Source organism: Motacilla alba, unplaced genomic scaffold, assembly GCF_015832195.1.
Source record: "Motacilla alba alba isolate MOTALB_02 unplaced genomic scaffold, Motacilla_alba_V1.0_pri HiC_scaffold_31, whole genome shotgun sequence".
Lineage (NCBI taxonomy): Eukaryota > Metazoa > Chordata > Aves > Passeriformes > Motacillidae > Motacilla > Motacilla alba.
This window is the reverse complement of record NW_024037405.1, coordinates 173,968-192,253: the sequence shown is the minus strand read 5'-3', so window position 1 is coordinate 192,253 and position 18,286 is coordinate 173,968. Positions and strand designations below refer to the sequence as shown.

The 18,286-nt window shown below is 47.1% G+C and overlaps 1 protein-coding gene across 6 annotated transcripts; it reads left to right on the top strand.

Moving 5' to 3' along the window:
- Positions 1-4,075: 4,075 nt before the first annotated feature.
- LOC119696482 (T cell receptor alpha chain MC.7.G5-like) lies at positions 4,076-16,747 on the top strand. 6 transcript variants are annotated; one of them, XM_038126210.1, is made up of 8 exons: positions 4,076-4,276; positions 4,914-5,307; positions 11,140-11,157; positions 11,563-11,603; positions 14,418-14,579; positions 14,967-15,026; positions 15,387-15,503; positions 16,122-16,747. In XM_038126210.1, exons 1-7 carry the CDS (start codon positions 4,237-4,239, stop codon positions 15,500-15,502), a joined length of 831 nt encoding a protein of 276 aa, XP_037982138.1. In that variant the 5' UTR covers positions 4,076-4,236; the 3' UTR covers position 15,503; positions 16,122-16,747. The 6 variants fall into 6 exon arrangements, 3 of the variants coding, with proteins under 3 accessions (XP_037982138.1, XP_037982139.1, XP_037982140.1); XM_038126211.1 differs by lacking the exon at positions 11,140-11,157 and having other exon boundaries at positions 5,001-5,109; positions 11,424-11,603; XR_005255600.1 differs by lacking the exons at positions 11,140-11,157; positions 14,967-15,026 and having other exon boundaries at positions 4,079-4,276; positions 5,004-5,109; positions 11,424-11,603.
- The last annotated feature ends 1,539 nt before the right edge of the window (positions 16,748-18,286 follow it).

Here is an 18,286-nt window from a genome sequence, read left to right as displayed (position 1 = left end):
TCACCCCCTCAGGCCCTGCAGACACCCAGAGAAGAGCCTCAGCCCTTGCAGAAGCTCTGTGAAATTTGCATGGCAAATCCAAATCCAGTGAAATGCTCATTTAGTGCATTCCACCACCATAACATCAATCAGGGGCAGCCGTTCACCAATATTTCCATACTGATTTTCCAATGACACCAAGAACCTTTTTCTCAAGCATTTCACACAGCTTTTCCCAATCTCTCAGGCACATTTCTATTTTGAGAATACTCCATTACACAAAAGCAGTGGAATCAGATGCACAGGAGGGAAAGGGCAATGATTAAGTGCTGGTATAATCCCTTAGTCATAAAGTCTTGATGAAGTCTGGGACTCAGACTGGATCCATCCCCACCTCCTCGAGAAGGAATTTAGAAAGCAGGGGAATCCTTTCTGCACCTCATGACTCAATGGCAGGGACTTCCTTTAACAGCTCTGCCCCCTTCTTGCCCCCAGTCCCCACATCAATCTTTCCAAATTCATTCCAGTTGGATGTTCCTGTCCCTGATTCATCCATGGAGGAAAGCTGCAGAGCGAGCGTTGCTGTTGGACTGTGCCACAATTTGGCAAATCTGTGTTAAACCTGCTTTTGCTGGCCCCTCTGGCAGTGAGTGTTTCATTGACCTGAAGGCCTCAGTTCCTGAGAGGCTCCCAGATTGTCCCCACTGAGCATTGGCAATGCAGAACATGCAGCTCAACAAAACAGGAGAACAGAAGTGTTTCCAGTCCAATGGTCAGATTGTGTCAGTGTGGTTAATTCCCAAGACGGGGACAGAATCTGCAGCTCTGCCACCTGGTATCAGCTGAGGAAAGTCTTGTAGGGAAACTGTGCTGCACAATAAAATACCTTCTGTTAAAAGAAGCACATTTGCATGAGGAATTTGAATGAAGTATTAAAAAACAATATTGTCCTGGAAGGGATCCCATGATACCAAAAGAATGGAGGATGGTTATAAGCAGAACTCTTTGCTACCATACATTTTTACAGAACTGGCCTATTCTTCTCCAGATTATTTTGCATCCATGTTTGATTGTGCTCATAGAGCCTTTGAAAATCTCCAGGGGTTGAGCCACTGTCCCTGGAGACATTCAAAAGCCACCTGGACATGGCCTTTGACAAACAGCTCCAGACACTCCTGCTGGAGCAGGGGAGACCCAGCCACCTCCAGAGGTCCCTTCCAACCTCAATCCTTCTGCATTTCTGTGACACCTCCCTCATACTGGGGGCAATGAGAAGAAGTTCAGAATTTCTTTATATAACTTTAGTCACGGGTTGTGTTCACTTTTGCCCAGGGGAAAAGGAACTGAAGTGTTTTGCTGAGGACTGTTCCAGCATTGCAGGCCTGAGGAGCTTCACATCTCAGCAGCCTGGGAGCAGCACAGAAGATGCACAAGAGATAATGACCATTAATGAACATCAGCTCCAAACATCAGCCCTGGCTTGGTCAGAGACACCTGGTCTGGGAAAAGATCGATGAGAGAATCAAGGCTGAGAACCAACATAACATTGAGGGTGAAGGGATCAGTAGGAATTCAAATACTACAAACTGTGGAACTTGGGAGCAAGGAACATTGAACAAATGAATTTCCCTGGGTTGTGACTGTAGAAGTACAAGAAAACTCCAGTTAACACCTTGTGTGATGGAAGGATTTTCTCTGCACAACCAGCACGATGTGTGGCTGAAATGATTTCTGTTGCACCTCCTGGACAGAATAAAGTAATGCTTTGATTCTCTAAAAAATGGTGTGGCAGAGTTTTTGTTTTTCCCACAGTTTCAGTGACAAGACCAGCCAATGCATGAACTCAAATAAAACTTTTAAAGTAATTTGTGGAAAATTTTTACTTCTAGCACATTTATTATTGCTTCCCCTAAGTGAGTCTCACACACAGAGTGTGGTATCTGACATCTGCCCTGCTGAGCAACTCAAAGTGCTGAGAGCTCTCTCCAGTGGCAGAGAACAATAAAAGCATTCTGAAGGAATAAACCTCTCTCCAAGAGGTTACACGGGAAAGCATCATGAAGAACTCCATGAGAATGGGCAACACTAAATGCCTTTTTGTACCACTGAATCCTTCAGTTTCCTTATACAGCATTAACAGTGCAATCTAGTAATCACATTACTGCATCTGCTGGATATAATCCAGCCTCTCTGATTTGTGTCCTGAAATAGTAAAACGTTCCTGGTAAACTTAGATCTATTGATGTAAACGGAACTGCTTTCTCTGGTCTCTCCTGCTACCTTCTGGCCAAAGTGTTTATTGTTCTCACAACACTTTCATCAAATCCAGCAAAGAGCCCAAGCAGAAGACAAAAAGCAAAAAAACAACCACCCAAACCCCATAAGAAGTGTTGTGCCTGGGCATGCTACAAATGAAAGTTCTTTGCTTTTCATTTGTATTCTGCCCCTGCCAGCAGGAGCAGTTGGAAACTCTTGCAAAGTGATACAGAGGCTTTGGAATGACCAGGATTGGGAAGCTGAAAGAGCTGAAAAACTATGGTGAGATTCAGAGAAGCTTCAGTTGAAACTTAAGACTAAAGCACAGTTAGAGCTGGAAGTTATTTGTAACAGAAGAAATGGAGTAAAATACGGCAAGCACTTGCAGCACTGCTTTCAAAGTTCCTTAGGAATCTCAATCTGAATCTGAATTGCAGTAGTCTCACACTTGGGCTTCTGCCGGTGTTCAGTCGAGATCAGGCTCAATATCTTAGTAAGTCCCCATTCCTGACTTGTGACCAGAATGAGGTTTTCTGCCAGAATTTGCCTGGGATTCACAGGTGAGAAACTGTGGCTTTGCTGAATTTTGAGAGAAGCATTTCTCTTTTCCAAATGTCAGGAAAAACTGAAGGAGTGGGAATGCTGGTAATGAAATGTGGTACATAGAAAATGACAGGAGGAAACCCAAGGCTCACCCAAGTGAGCATCACAATGTGTAGGTTAATTCACCTACAGATCAGTTATGATCCAAATATTTTTCAGGATGCAGTGAGTGATGTGTGCCCTGATTGGGTGCAGGAAGGAGAACTACATGGGGTTGTATTCAGGACATCATTATTGCATTCTGAACACCTCCCACAAGCAATTCATCCACTTAAACATGTATGGAACAACTCAGGATATGCAAGGAAGAGCTGAAATGGGCATACATATCACAGAAACTCGTTAGGAGAATGGGTAATAATCCAACTGCAAGGGCAAGTGCTCTTTCTCTCTTTCCCTTGAATTTCAGTCAGCAGATGTTGTCTGAACTGAAGTAATAAGAACCTGATCTTCCCCTGCAAAACTATTCAGGACTGGGGAGCGCAGAGCTCCTGGGAATGTCTGTCTCTCCAAAGCACAGCTTTGAAAATAGATGCCAACTGTAGGATTTCTGTAGGGAGGGCCTTAGTTGATTCCTGGCTGTGCCAAAGCCTCCCACAACCAGGGCACTTCCTGTTTTGTGACCTGTATTGAAACATAACCTGCAAGGAGACACAGGAGAGACACCCCAGCCTGGTGGACACCTCTAACAGGCATTGTGCACACACAGTTTTGTTTTGATGGCAAAGAGAGTCTCTGGCCATGGGGTTCCAGCTGCCTGGGAGCACTGTTCGATCATCCTTGGGACAGTATCTTTCTCTAACACTCGACGCTGTCCTCTTCCCAATCCCCTCCTCAGTGCCCACGGCCCTGCACAATATCATCATGGGGAGCACCTATGGGAACATACACAGGGTGAGGTCCCACAGCCACAGGAACAGCCCCAGCAGCATTGGCAGCTGTGGCTCCACACCTGATACAACTAATGCAGAGATCAGATTGGTCTCCAGCCCACTCTGGGCACATCTGTTCCTGTCTCAACCCTTCATGCCCACACTGGATGCCAAATGAGGCTGTTGTGGTTTAGGAATGGAATTTCCCATTTCAGTGTTTCCACTGAGCCACTCCAAAGCAAGCCTGAGGCTCTGACAGGATCACACAAAGTGTGAATATGGAGAGGGCTTAAGAGAAAGATGGGGACCATCCAGGGTGAGAGACACCCAGGAGGGCACCAGGAGCTTCAAGCTCTCTGCTCCTGGTGCCCCACCTCTCCCCCTCAGTGTTGTCATAGGCAGAGGGAGGGACCAGCAGGGACTGGGCCTGAGAGCAGTGACAGAGCCCCAGGCAGGGCAGGTGTGGGCAGAGCTGTTGTGCAGGCACACAGAAGCTGCAGAGAGGCCCCTCAGAGCGGGCCTGGCCATGTGGAGTGCCCTGTGCGTGGGCTTCTTGCCCATTGTAGGTAAGTGAGGGCAAGGGCTGATGGCCCCAGGAGCTGAGCGTGGCCCTGGGCTCTGCAGGGCTCTGGGGAGCTGTGCTGAGCGCTTGCAGCCGCAGCTGTGGCCCGGCTCCAGCTGCCCAGCCACGCCTGTGGAGCACGGGGAGAGCAGCCCTGCTCCTCTTGTGCCTTTGGGCTCGGCACCTGCATCCCTGCTGCCTCCTCTGCAGCCTGGGCACACGCAGGGCACCTCCCTGCTGCACTCCCATCTTGGGGCCCAGCGCTTTGCCCTGGCACTGGAGGCTGCTCCTGGGGCACTGCGGCCCCTCTGGCACAGAGCAGCTGGGGCATGGCAGCACAGGGCACGAGCCCCGCTGCCTGGGACAGCCCTTTGTCTCTGCTGTGCTCACCCAGAGCAGCTTCAGGGACAGCAGAGTGGGTTCCTCGCCGTCCAGTCTTGGCAAGGACAAAGGGATTTATTCCCCCATGGTGCAAATCCTTCCTGCTTCTTTAGGGAAAATCAGGAAAATCTTCCTGTCTAATTTGGGAAAAGGATGGAGGGAAATGTGGTGTGTCCTTCCTTGTGAGCCTTGCTAGCTGCCACCAGCTCTGGCCATCTGTGTCAGCTGGCTTCAAAGAGGAGGATTTTGTCCTCTCACAGGTGCAGTGCCAGTCCAAAGCCCCTCCAGCATTGCCCTGACCTTTGCTGAATCTCACAGTGACTGTGGCTTGTTCTTGCTTTCTGCAGCAGTCTCGCTCACTGGTGCAGCCACCTTGGAGCAGCACCCCAGGGAAGTGACCGTGGAAGAGGGAAAATCAGTCACCTTGCAGTGCCGCATGACGGGGGATTCTATGAGGTACTACTCCGTTTCATGGTACCGTCATGGCCCAACTGGATCTCAGGAATGGATTTACAAAGAGGATGGCACCTATGGAGAAGGTTTCAAAGACCGCTTTAAGATAAAAGATGAGAAGTTCAGGAACAGATTCCCATTGCAGATCCTGGCAGCAGAGCCAGGCGACGCCGCAAGCTATTTCTGCAGGGCAAGAATCACCCTGGAGCAGCTCTGCAGCAGAGTGAACCAAAAACCAGCAGATGGGGAGGACAGATCTGTCAGCATTTCTTTCTTGCAGCTGCTCCCCAGGGCTCTTGTCAGGCAATGGCAGGTGCAGCAAACATCCCTGTGCCTTGGTGGCACTAGAAGGCTCTGCAGGGAGGCTGCTGGAAGGGCTGGTCCCATTGATGGTGCAGGAGGATCTGTGCTGGGAGCTGCAGAGGCTGCAGTTTGGGGAAGTGCAGGTTTAGTGCCTGTTGCCTGGGCTCCTGTCCAGCACGGCCTCGTTTCTCTTTGGTGCCTTGGCTGCAGAGCCATGGGATGTTTGGGATGTGTTGCTGGAGCTTCCAGAGGGCTGTGGTGGGTGCAGCCAGGCTGTTTAGGAAAGCCAGATCGGCAGGGGTGACATTGCTCTACAGGCTGGCTGCTACAGAGCACCTGACCAGGAAGAAGGAGTTGAGGTGTGGTGAGTTGACTTTGGTTGTCCTCCAGGGGCTCAGCAAGCTGCTGTCTCAGTGCTCACTCCTCTACTGGACAGCAGGAAAAATACACAATTCATGTTTGTGGGTCCAGATAAGCACAGGGAGATGTCCCAGCAGTGCCATCATGTGCAAACACATTCACTTGGGGAAAGGAATTTATGTCATTGCCAATCAAATCAATATAGGTTTGTGAGAAGTAAGAACAAATCATGAAACATCTCCTCCACCTGATCACTGCCCAGGGATGGTGAATGTGGCCTGCAATCACTTCAAAACATGTTTTCTTTGCCATTTCTTCTTCTCATTCTCTTCCCCTGTTTCATTGTGGAGTCCAACCCATGGAATGCATTTCTCCAGGAACTTCTCCAGTGCAGGTTCTTCCCTCTGGCTGCAGCTCCTCACAAACTCCTCCAGCCCAGTGGGTGCTTCCCATGGGGTGCAGCCCTTCAGGAACTGACCATGGCACTGCGGCTCCTCTGTGAGGCAAGGGTCCTGCCAGAAAACTTCCTCTGGTGTGGGCTGCTCCCTGTATGAGACCACAGCTCCTGCCAGGAGCCTGCTCCAATGGGAGCTCTCTGTGGAGTCACAGATTTTGTCAGGCCATTCCACTTACTCCAGTGTGGGGTCCTGCACTGTCTGCATACTCAATATTTGCTCCACCACCTATCCCCCACCAGCTGAGAGGGACAAACCTTGGTTTTCAACCTTGAGCAGCTGAGGAATATCTGCTCTGGTCCCTGCAGCACCTCCCAGCCCTCCTTCCTAAATCCTGCTCCTTGCTAATTGCAATACTGATGCTTAGAAGAATGAGTCCTGCCTGAGACTGTGACATTTTACCTTAGTGTTTGTCATTCTGAAGGCCCAGACCACACCAGCTCTTCCCAGCTCAGAATTCCCTGGATCAAAGACAAAACACTGGAAGGGCAGCTCTGCTCAGCCACTGTGTGGCTCCCCTGGAGCCTTGGATATGGCCAGGCAAGAGCTCAGCCCAGGAGGGGAGAGGGACAGGCAGGGGCAGACATGGAATAAGAACAGGAGAAAGGCAGTGAGTAGGGTTAATTTTCTTCATAGTAGCAGGAATGGGACTATGTTTTGAATCTGTGCTGGAAAGTGAGCTGGTAATTCAGGGATGTTTGAGTTATTGCTGAACAGTGCTTCCATGGAGTCAAGGCCTCTTCTGCTCCTCATTCCACCCACCAGTGCGTAGCTGAGGGTACACAACATCTGGGAGGGAACACGGGTGGTTCAGCTGACCCCAGCTGACCAAAGGGGGATTCCAAACCACAGGACATCATGCTCAGCATATAAAGATGAGGAAGAGGAAGGATAGGGGGGATATTGAGTGATGTCATCTGTATTTCCATGTAACCATTAAAGCATGATGGAGCTCTGCTTTTCTGGAATAGATTGAACTCTTGGCTGTGGATGGGAAGTAGTCAATCACTTCTTTGCTTTGCTCACACAGGCAGTGCTTGCTTTATTTATAAAAGTGTTATTTGTTAAACCCATGAATTTTCTCACTTTTACTCTTCCAGTTCTCTCCCAGTTCAATGAGGGGGCAAAGGATCAAGCAGCCATGTGGTGCTTAGTTACCATCTTTGGTTAAACCGTGACAAAGGAACCCAATGGGCACTGAAAGAGCTGCAGTTTTAACATGGAAAAGCAGACCTGAACCACATTTGGACACTTCATGATGTTTAGGGAATCTCACAACAACACTGCAGTAACACATAACAATAGTCAGTCATGTCTGAGGAAAGGGAAACACTGCACCAGGAGCTGCACTGCTAAGATGGACTTTCCCAGGACATGATGAAAAAATCCTTCCCTGCACTCCCAGCTCTGCCTCCATGGGGATAAACACAGGTGTTCTTCTTCTGAGCACGGTGCATTCATTTCTTTCTTTACAAGTGTAGGCTCTCATGGAAAACATAAGGAGACCTGTGCAAATGCATCCATGGGTTTGTGTTCCTGAGCGCAGTTCCTGAGGCATCCCAAACAGGAGTGACAGATGCCAGAGGGTCAGGCAGTTGTCCCAGGCTTTGCCACAATTCCCACCTTTGGCTCTGTCACATGAAAGCAGGAGGCTTCCTCTACCCTTGGTGTGAGGCAATTTCCTTGACCCCCAGTGTTTAATTTGTCTGTCAGTGCCCCAGAAAAGCCGAGACCCTTGTGCCCAGCCACCCTGTCAGTGTCCAGTGAGGGCGGCCCTGCACTGAGCCATCCTGCTGGATCGGAGGGCAGCTCTACTGACTCACTCAGGGAAACACCATCAGCCTCAGGGAGACCCCTCAGCAGCTCTTCCCCTTTATTGGAGTGGGTTCCCAGCTGCCAGTGATTGCCAGCAGCCAGGAAGGATCCACACTGACAAGTTTGGAATAACACTCCTGGAAGCCCAGGACCCCTGAGGGAGCATCCCCCACTGCTTGTGGAGGCTACCATTGCCTAGCCCTGCAGTTTTCTGCTGCTGCTTAGGCCTGTTCGCTACACTTTTACTCTACACCCTGTGCCCGCCCAACTCTCCTGGCTCCTGCTTCAACTTTAGAGATTTTGCTATACTTTACTTGCCACGGGGTGTGCTCACCTCAGTTTTTCTGGCTCTCCACTCTGAGGTTCCTGCTGCAGCACATTTCACCACCTGCAGTGGCCCTGAGACCGGCTGCTCCTGTGAGTTTTGCAAAGGGAGCCACCTCCCCTCTCCTCCATCGCCTGAGCCGCCATCGCCTCATGAGGGAGATGAGCTCGCGCCACAGCGCCCCCTGCTGGAGCGGGGCAATCATCGCACCCGCCCTGCCCGGCCGGGAGCCAGCAGCGCCCCTGCTGGCTGTGACCGGAACTGCACCAAGGGGAAAGCGCCTGTGGCCGAGAGAGGCCGGGCCTGGCTGGCTGCTTCTGCTTGGTGCTGCTGTTTGTGTGACTTGTTATACATGAATTTATTAGGAAAAGAATGATTTTCCTTTTCCTATATCTCTGTCTGAAAGCCCCATATAATGATTTATATAATCATATAATTTATTTCTGTAATAAGTTATAATAATTCGGAGGGAAGGGGGTCATATATTTCCATTCCAAGGGAGGTTCTCACCTCCCATGGCAGACAGCTGTCTTTCATACAAAGACACTGCTCCAGAACATTGATAGCAAAAAGAAAGGCAGAACTGAGCTTTTCAAGCAGAGAAATGCCAGCATGTGTGGTTTGTGGGTGGCTGAGAGCACAGGTGTGTCTCTGTGGCCACTGGAATGGAAAGGCGCTGTTTAACGGTCTGGGAGATCTCAGTGAGGAGCAGGGTGAGGTCTCACGGTTCTGGGAAGATTTGCCAGGCAGGGCAGGGGACGTGAGAGGCCCCTGTGTGTGCCCAGGCCTGGTGCAGGAGGGGTTTAGGGCTTGTTCTCTTTTTCATGCCAAGGACAGAACCGACTGGAAACATCACATCAGCACATTCCCCAGTTTTCCTGCAGGACTCAAACAACAAGGAAGAGAACGTAACTGACACACTCAAGAGAACAGGAGATGAACATATCCCTGTTACCAATGGGAAATAGTAGCATTGCTGTGATAATCACTGATCAAAAATGGGAAACGCACCTCCCACATCCTTGGGAACAACAACAATGCAAAAAGGAGGAATTCATGTTATGTGCAGCTTAGGACTGCACCTGAGGTTTAGGAAAATGCTCTACAATTCCAAGCTATCATTATTAAAAATGATTAAGCAAGGTAAAAATCAAATTAAAAGCCAATTTCAGTCAACTATAACCAGATGTTCCCCACCTAGAAACTCATTGAAAAGCACATACAAATAAATCAAAACTCCAAACAATGGTGAACTCAAATAATCAGTTCATAAGATTTAAAATATTTACGGGGAAAAAACTGCTGATCTAATGGGGACAAAACTCATATGGCCATTATAAAAATGGAACTCACATAAGAAATTCAAAAAACTTAAATAGCTGAGTAAATAAGAATCTTGAGGTCATTAATGGCAAGAGAGTCAATGAAAGCCCCATCAGCTGAACCAAAGTATCTCCTGAACAATTTTTAAACATGGACAGATCTTTTTCTTTGGCATGCAAATAGGCTCTAAGGACAGATGAGCTTGAAGGTGCAGAAGGGCTTAGGGAATACAGAATGAAAATTGATAAAATGTTATTGAGCCTGAGATACAAATCAGGGCAATGTTTTAATGACATTAATATTAACTACTCAATCTGACAAAAAAGCAAGGATGATAATGATATTTTTAGTTTAGGGAATCCTCTGGAACAGTGTTAGATGTTCAGAAGTAGAGCAGTGGAGAGGGACAGGAAAACAAAAGGCAGCACTACAAAGACATGAAAGAGGAGACATCACCTGGCACTGAAAACACCCCCAGATGTTTTTGTAGAAGTGCCTAGCACAGTGTGAACTACGTACCACAGTGACTGAAAACAACTGAACCACCAGACACAAACTGTCTCCCTCTCTTCTCTGGAAGGAGGAAAACACAGTGGCTTTACCTCATGTGTTTTTCCTCAGACAACTGTGTGCACATACACAAATTTGATTCCCAGAATTACTCACACATCAGAAAACCTCTCCTATTTTTCCAAGACCAATTTCCTAACCATTCAACCTGAGACCTCGGCTCTCACAGACAGGTCATTTTAGATGTTTGATAACCAGCTCCAGTTGAACAAGTGGGCAGGAACCTTCTGCATTTAGGTATTTTCATTTGAGTTCATCATTGTGTTCTTCTCTTTGTCTCAGAGCACAGAGGAAGATTTTGGTAAGAACAAAGATCCTTTGAATTTCAGATCCAACAATGGCCAGGAGCAGATGCATGAAGAACAAGACCCTCCACTCTTTGACCCTCACTCCCAAGGTTTCAGTGCCCCTACCCAGCAAAGTACAATAATTTCACCTGCTTTCACCTCTTACCTAAAACACCATGAAGACTTTCAAAGGTACTAAATGACCCCCAGGCACCAATTCTAAGAGACCAGAGGGCACATCCCTCCTGCTTCTGAGCACTGAAACAAAGGGGGAAAAGGGGACAGCTTCCAGCAAGTCAGAAAAATTATCAGAAATGCTTTGAAATAACTAAAAGAGTACTGAAAATTTTCCTGCTTTCTATCCAGTTTAAGTCTCCATCGGACTTTTCAGAGGTGTCATGTAATCCTGAAATTCTCATAAACAACTCATGATTTCAGGTACTATTTGAGATCCTTCCTTGAAAGTCATATGGTGTTTCTTCATGTGGTATGTTGGATCTCCAACCACTGAAGAAGTCACGTGATTGCCTGTAGAATCCAAAATTCTGTGGAGTGGAACAGAGACAGTTTTTGCTACAAAATATATCACTGTGATATGGGGGGCTGGGGGTACCACAATGATATAAAGAGCCTAAGGACCAGTATAAAAACCCAAAGAAGGAATAAAGATGAGGTATTTTGGGAAAGAAAGGAGAGGGGTGACTGTGCTATTTAAAAAGACAAGTAGAACATCCTTTATATATTTCCTTTTGTCCTGGATACATAAAAGAGCTGATGAAGGTTCTAAAAAGTGGGAGAAAGGGACAAGTTGAAAATTCTGTACTCAATCAAGCTAACTGAAATCATTGAACTAATCAAGTAATATTTTTCCCATTTCAGTTTACAAAGTAAATTTACCTCTGGATCCTGTCCTGGACTTGCACCCATGGATAATGTAGTGATCCATCTCTTGATTTACAAGAAGTTTGAACACAATGAAGAAAGAGTCGGATATTGGAATAAGTCTTAGCAGTGTGACGACAGCTACTGGAACAGGGACGACTCTCACAGTTGTACCAAGTAAGTGACATTTCTTTATTCCTAAAACGTCATTTAAAAATCTTGTGGGGGAGAGCAAGGGAGTTAAAAGGTTTGGGTTGACTGAAAGGATTTTCAGCTGCAATAATCCCTTGAATGCACTCGCTCTCCAGCCAGGCTTTCAAGCCAAACCCTCAGCCTGGATCTGCTCAGGAAGGTTCCCCAGGAACAACTGGGCTGACTCTGCACAGCACCGTTATCCCATGATCCCCAAACACCAGCAGGGCACTGCTTAGCGTGGGATAACTGATTCCCACCTCGGGCAGCACTCTGGTCCAAATTTACTGTCCAGTGCCCAATCCTGCAGTGCACTTGCACTGACTGACTTGGGGCAGGAATGCAGAGCTCAGTGAAGAGCTGCCAGTGCTGAGGAGTTTTGAGACAGATCTGTAACTGCTGGTTGGAGAGGTTCTGGTTTGGCACTGGCACCACACTGACGGTGTCCCCAGGTAAGGAATCCCACTGCCCGGGGACAGAGCAGGAAGGAGGTGAAATAGGCTTGGGCTTAAATTCTCACAAGTGCCTCATATCCAAGAGTTCCTGGAATGAAAGACAATTGGCTCCCAAGTTGTGTGGGTTCTGAAAAGACCAATGTGGGGAGTAGGGATTATGAGAAGCCTTAGTTATTCCTCTCTTTCTTTGGAATTCTGTGATGAACAATGAAGGTGCATGTCACCCCCAAGCTTTTCTAGGGAAATGTGAATGTTGGGTGGCAAAGGGTTTTTTTTATGATGGTCTCTGTGATCCTGAAGTATCAGGTGCATCCCTCAGGAATTGTTGCTGTGCATTCAGAGGTCTGCATGTTTTCAAAGTACTTCAAGAAGATCCCGTGTTACTTTACATCCTTAAAACCTCCTGCTCTCCTTCTAGAAAGACATGGGACTGCCTTGGGTGCTGCTGAATATCTCTCCATGTCTGTAGGATAGGTTGCATGGGAATAAATGTGTATTTGGGAAAAATCTCAGTGCACTCCCAGTTCCAAAGGGACAAAGGAATGTAAATTTATCATTCTCAAGAAAGACATCTTCTTTCCTTGCTGTTCAATGACTTACTTTTTATACCTAAAGACAGGATATTTTCAGAGCTGGCCAGAGACTCTGGAATTAGGTTTGACAGTAAAAGATCTTGGGCCTTATGAATCAAAGTCCCTTTCAAGTCAGATGAAATAATAAGTTAAAGCCAAATTTTCCAGGATGTAAGCAACTGCTCCCTTTTGATTTTGGATTCCTTTGAGAGCTACGAAAATGCATTTTGACAGGCATACATGAAGATATACATAATTCTATTTTACCCTAGTTCTATATTATACATGTTATATATGTTATATATACATACATTATATACGATACAATTGTTACATTATTATTTTGGTTATTAGTAGTTTTGACGATAGACCTAAATCAAAATGACATAAAGCAGCAACCATTAGTTCCACTGTGAGATACTCCAGGCATATTCTGTTGAGGCCTCAGTTAAGACAGAGAATGCTTTCCTTTTGGATGGGGTTGGATTATTCCAGATTAAACATTCATTGAAAATGCTAATGCCCATTACATTCTGGAATAGAGGGCTCATCCTGTGTCTTTATAAGATGAAAGCAAAGGAGAAGAACAAATTTTTCTCCAAATAAATTTTCAGAACATAAAACATGAATTTCTTCCAGAAGCAAGCAGTGGTAGGAATTCATGGTTGGACTGTCAGGTAATGCAAACTAGTGGGACTCGGGTGAGCCTTCTGGGCTCAGATAAAACCAGTCTTCTGCTCTCTGAACTACAATTTCACTGTGTGCATTATTGCTTGCTGAAGATCCTGCCCAGGGAGCTACTGCAGAGAAGCAGCCTGTTTGTATTCTGGCTGCTTGGAAAGCCTGGAGAGGAGACCACATGAAAAGCCTTTCAAGGTCTTCTCAGAGAACACAGAATGCACAGGACTGACAGGCTCTGGCCAAGCCTGGTACCACAGCTGGGAAGGAAATGTGGGATTTCTGGTGGGTATCTGGTTGCTGTAGGTGTGGAGACGGGTGTAGTTCTGCCTGTTTGATCAGGAGAGCTGACCCGTGAAGTTGTGGCAGAGCACGATTTGGCTTTCACCTCAGTTCCTCAGCAGTGGCATAGGGCTGATGGGGAAAGGATGTAAAACCAGAGCTCCTTGATCCACCTTCCATCAGTACCCTGGGATGAACAAAATGTTAGAGCTGGGGGATCTCTTGACCCACCTGTCAAAGCAGACACCATGCAAAATGAAAAGTGTAATGAACCTCTCTCTACCCAAGAGGCCCCTCAGGATGCTCCTGGCAAAGCAGACTCGTCAATCTTTGTGGATGTGTCTGATGCCTTTCATAAGCTGAGCCCTTTCTGGCAAGGAAGGCTGCTGGAGGATTCCTTTCAGTCCCATGTTTTTACTCTAATTCAAATTGCTAATCTGAGTTAAATCCTGACATTGGTTTTTGATATCATTCTTGATTCTCCACATGTGACCTGACCTAGAAGAATGGGTATTTTCTCAAATAAACAAATTGTGGCACAACAGTGACTTGTTGGCAACTAAATTCTTTTGAGAGCAACTGTTTCCTTTTAAGACAGCTGACTGTGAGTTTAAGCAATCTTCTTTCCTTACTTGTGTGTCCTATGGTGCGGAATAATGACATAAAAGACAGTAAATGGGATTGTTACAAATTAGTCAGAGCTGAGTATATGTGAGTTTTAAGTGACTCAGCACTCAGGCAAGCCTGCAGTAAAATCAGCCATGCCCAAACCATAGGGTGTCTAACATACAGTCCAAAAACTTCTATCCTAGAGGTCATTGTGGAGAAATCAACTAAATCACAAGATGATGGCACCACTGTGAAAACAACACCTTTGCCAACAGTTTTCCATACCATCAGCTCTGAGGAACAGAACACAACAGAGGTGATCTGCATGGACAAGTTCGACAGCCGCATGGTAACAATACAGCCAGGTACAGTTTGGTGGCAAAGGTGCAGCATTTTCCTAGGGACAATGTCTTGTGGGGCTTGGTGTTCTCGTGCTAGTCAGCGTTGCCATCGGCAGCCAGCAGAAAACTGAAACATATTTGGTATTTTAACAGGGAGCGCTGAAAGATGTTTCAAAGCATCTGAAAGAAATGGTTGCAACTGTTTAATAAATTTGGCAGAAAGAGGGAAGACGCAATCTATTTGATTAAAACAGTAATTTCCTTATGACTGCATATTTCACCCTGCAGCAGCAACCTGCTGCAGCACAAGCTGGAACAGCCTATCCAACACCAACCAATAGTTCAAAGTGGGGCATGTTGTGAGGTTTTTTACTAAATCACATTTTATATTTTGTGGGATTGTTTCTGTAGTCCTGAAGGTCATTCAGGGTGAGGAAGGGACCAGTTACAGCACAGAGCCCTCAGCACAAGGTGAGTTACCCAAACAGGGTGTGCAGTTACTTTGCTCTCGGGGGGGATAAAGGCATGGAAAGGTATTTTCCCCAGGGCAGAGGACTCAGAACACAACACAATCAGCAGACACAACACATTCAGCTGCTGTTGCAAGGTTGCTCCTGCAGTTGCACACAAGCCCTAGGAAGCAAAAAGCAGCAGAGACAGACCCTGGGCTCCCCTGTTGTTGCCATGTTCTCTCCGGGCTACTCCTTTGCTGCTCCTTTGCTGCTCTTCCTTTCCCTGGAACTGTCACCTGTGGATTTCCCACTTTCTGCCAAGATCACAACACCAAAACCTCGACCATGATCTCTCCCCTCTTTTCTGGTCACTGAGCAGATCCTGAAGAGCAGAGAGTGAACATGCTGTCCATGGCTGTGCTGGGTTTGAGAGTCCTGCTGGCAAAGAGCATCGCCTTCAATGCCCTCATGAGTATCAAGCTGTTTCTTTCCTGAGGTAAGGGAGCTCACAGCTTGGTGTCTGCAAAGCCTGGAAGCATGTGCCAGGAGTGACTTCCTGTCCCTGGGTATGTACCTAGCCCCACAAGGAATCATGCCTATTCATCTGCTCCTGATTCCATTTCACAGCCCTTTCAGGTATTCTGGGCAAAAAGACAACAACAATGACCAAACCACACACAAGAAAACCACTTACCCCCCTAAAAAAGCAATTAAGACAATTCCAGCCTGACTCCCAAAGGACAAAGGAAAAAGCATTTTTCTGTATTCAAAGCTCAGTTCTTGAGGCTGGTTCCCAAATTTTGTTTGCTAGAGAAACTCTGGTATTACCTGAACAGCCTAAGAAATTTCTCATTGACCATATCTAATGGCAGAGCAAAAGCCTGGAGAAAAATCCAGACAAATAAGGATTCAAAGGCAAGGATCCCAAAATAAAAACATGTGGGAGGAAAGAGAGGAAGGGGGAGGATTTTAAAATCAAAGAATCTGAAGAGGAACAAAAGATAGTCCAGCCTAACTTTTGTGAGTATATCTGTCCACATCTGGCAGTAATCAAGCAGTGGTTCAGAGGCCCAAATTCATTAAATGTACTATAAACCTCCCTTTGCTCTTCCAGACATGAGAAATGAACCCAAAGAAGAGCCGGAAAGAACATGAGCCAGCAGCACAAGGGGGTGGAACAAGCAGGGGCAGCACTGCTGACAGACACCACCCAGGACAAAAGGCAGCACCTTCCCCTGAAGACATGGAACACTGTGCACTCCTGCCTGGCCAGCTGAGTTACACTGAAGAGTCTGAAGTGCTTTGGCTGTTTCCTCTTCTCTGAGCACTGAGGAGAGTGGATTTATCCTCATCCTCCTGCTAAGCAGATCTCCCCACTCTTCTGGCATTTGCACACCAGTGTCCAGCCTGCTTCAGCAGCTTTGAAAGCTCCAGTGCTCACTCTAGGTAGATGGCCTTTGAAAAGCACCTTTCCCAGGCATGTTGTGTTTCTGCCTGTGGAACTGGAGTAGCACTGCTGAGGGAATTCCAGCCCAGTAGCTGCCTTTGGTAGCTTTGGATTTTGATAGATATAATCAGTGTGTATTGCAGATAGGAAGAGCTGTATAGAATTTAGAGTGATTTCATTCAACTAGATGATGCTCATTTCTTTATTAACCTGTATTTCTTCTGCCAAATGTATTGCACGTGCATTTCAGATTCCTGCAGTAGTGACAAAAATAAAGATGTACCAGGCCAAAATGCTGTGGGTTTTCTGGGCTTCTTCTTCAGGAGCTGGGGTGGAAATTGCTGAAATCCAACTGTCCTAAAGCCCACGGGGATCAGAAACACAGCTTTGATATTGCAGATTTCCTGTTGGCTGAATTTCTCTTCTGCAGACTTTGTACAGGGCAGTGTCTCTCTGGCCCATGCAGAAGCTCCAGTGAGGAGAGTCCCTGCTGAAGGCACGAGGGAGGAAAATGCTCCTACCAGCAGAGAAGAAACCCTGCTGTTGTTCTGCACTCAGGGATGGGAGCAAGGGGCCACCAGAAAATAATGTGGGGTGGTTTGATGGAGTGATAGTTTCCAGAGCAACTTGGCTCATGCCTAACAGAGCCCAGCCCACACCTTCCCCAGCTCATGGCCCTCTCACAGGCTACAGGCAGGATGCTGTGGTCACCATTTGTGACTCAGTTGCACCAGGCAGCATTAACCCTCCCCTGCTCTTGAAAACACAAGGTAACCACATCCTGAAGGGGAAATTTGGCTTTGCTCCCCCTGCCTGAGTTCCTGCAGCCTTCAAGAGAGCCTCTGCACAGGACACAGCAAGGGCTGCTGCAGGCAGCTTGCTCAGCTCACCCCCTCAGGCCCTGCAGACACCCAGAGAAGAGCCTCAGCCCTTGCAGAAGCTCTGTGAAATTTGCATGGCAAATCCAAATCCAGTGAAATGCTCATTTAGTGCATTCCACCACCATAACATCAATCAGGGGCAGCCGTTCACCAATATTTCCATACTGATTTTCCAATGACACCCAGAACCTTTTTCTCAAGCACTCCACAGCTTTTCCCAATCTCTCAGGCACATTTCTATTTTGAGAATACTCCATTACACAAAAGCAGTGGAATCAGATGCACAGGAGGGAAAGGGCAATGATTAAGTGCTGTTATAATCCCTTAGTCACAAAGTCTTGATGAAGTCTGGGACTCAGATTGGATCCATCCCCACCTACTCGAGAAGGAGTTTAGAAAGCAGGGGAGTCCTTTCTGCACCTCATGACTCAATGGCAGGGACTTCCTTTAACAGCTCTGCCCCCTTCTTGCCCCCAGTCCCCACATCAATCTTTCCAAATTCATTCCAGTTGGATGTTCCTGTCCCTGATTCATCCATGGAGGAAAGCTGCAGAGTGAGCGTTGCTGTTGGACTGTGCCACAATTTGGCAAATCTGTGTTAAACCTGCTTTTGCTGGCCCCTCTGGCAGTGAGTGTTTCATTGACCTGAAGGCCTCAGTTCCTGAGAGGCTCCCAGATTGTCCCCACTGAGCAGTGGCTTTTCACTTGGCATTGGCAATGCAGAACATGCAGCTCAACAAAACAGGAGAACAGAAGTGTTTCCAGAAGAAATCTCACAACTTGGAGCTTTAGTGCAGTCCAATAGTAAGATTGTCTTACTGCGGTTAATTCCCCAGCAGGGTACCAAATCTGCAGCTCTGCCACCTGATACGAGGTGAGGAAAGTTTTGTAGGGAAACCGTGCTCTACATTAAAATACCCTCTGTTAAAGCAGCACATTTGCATGAGAAAT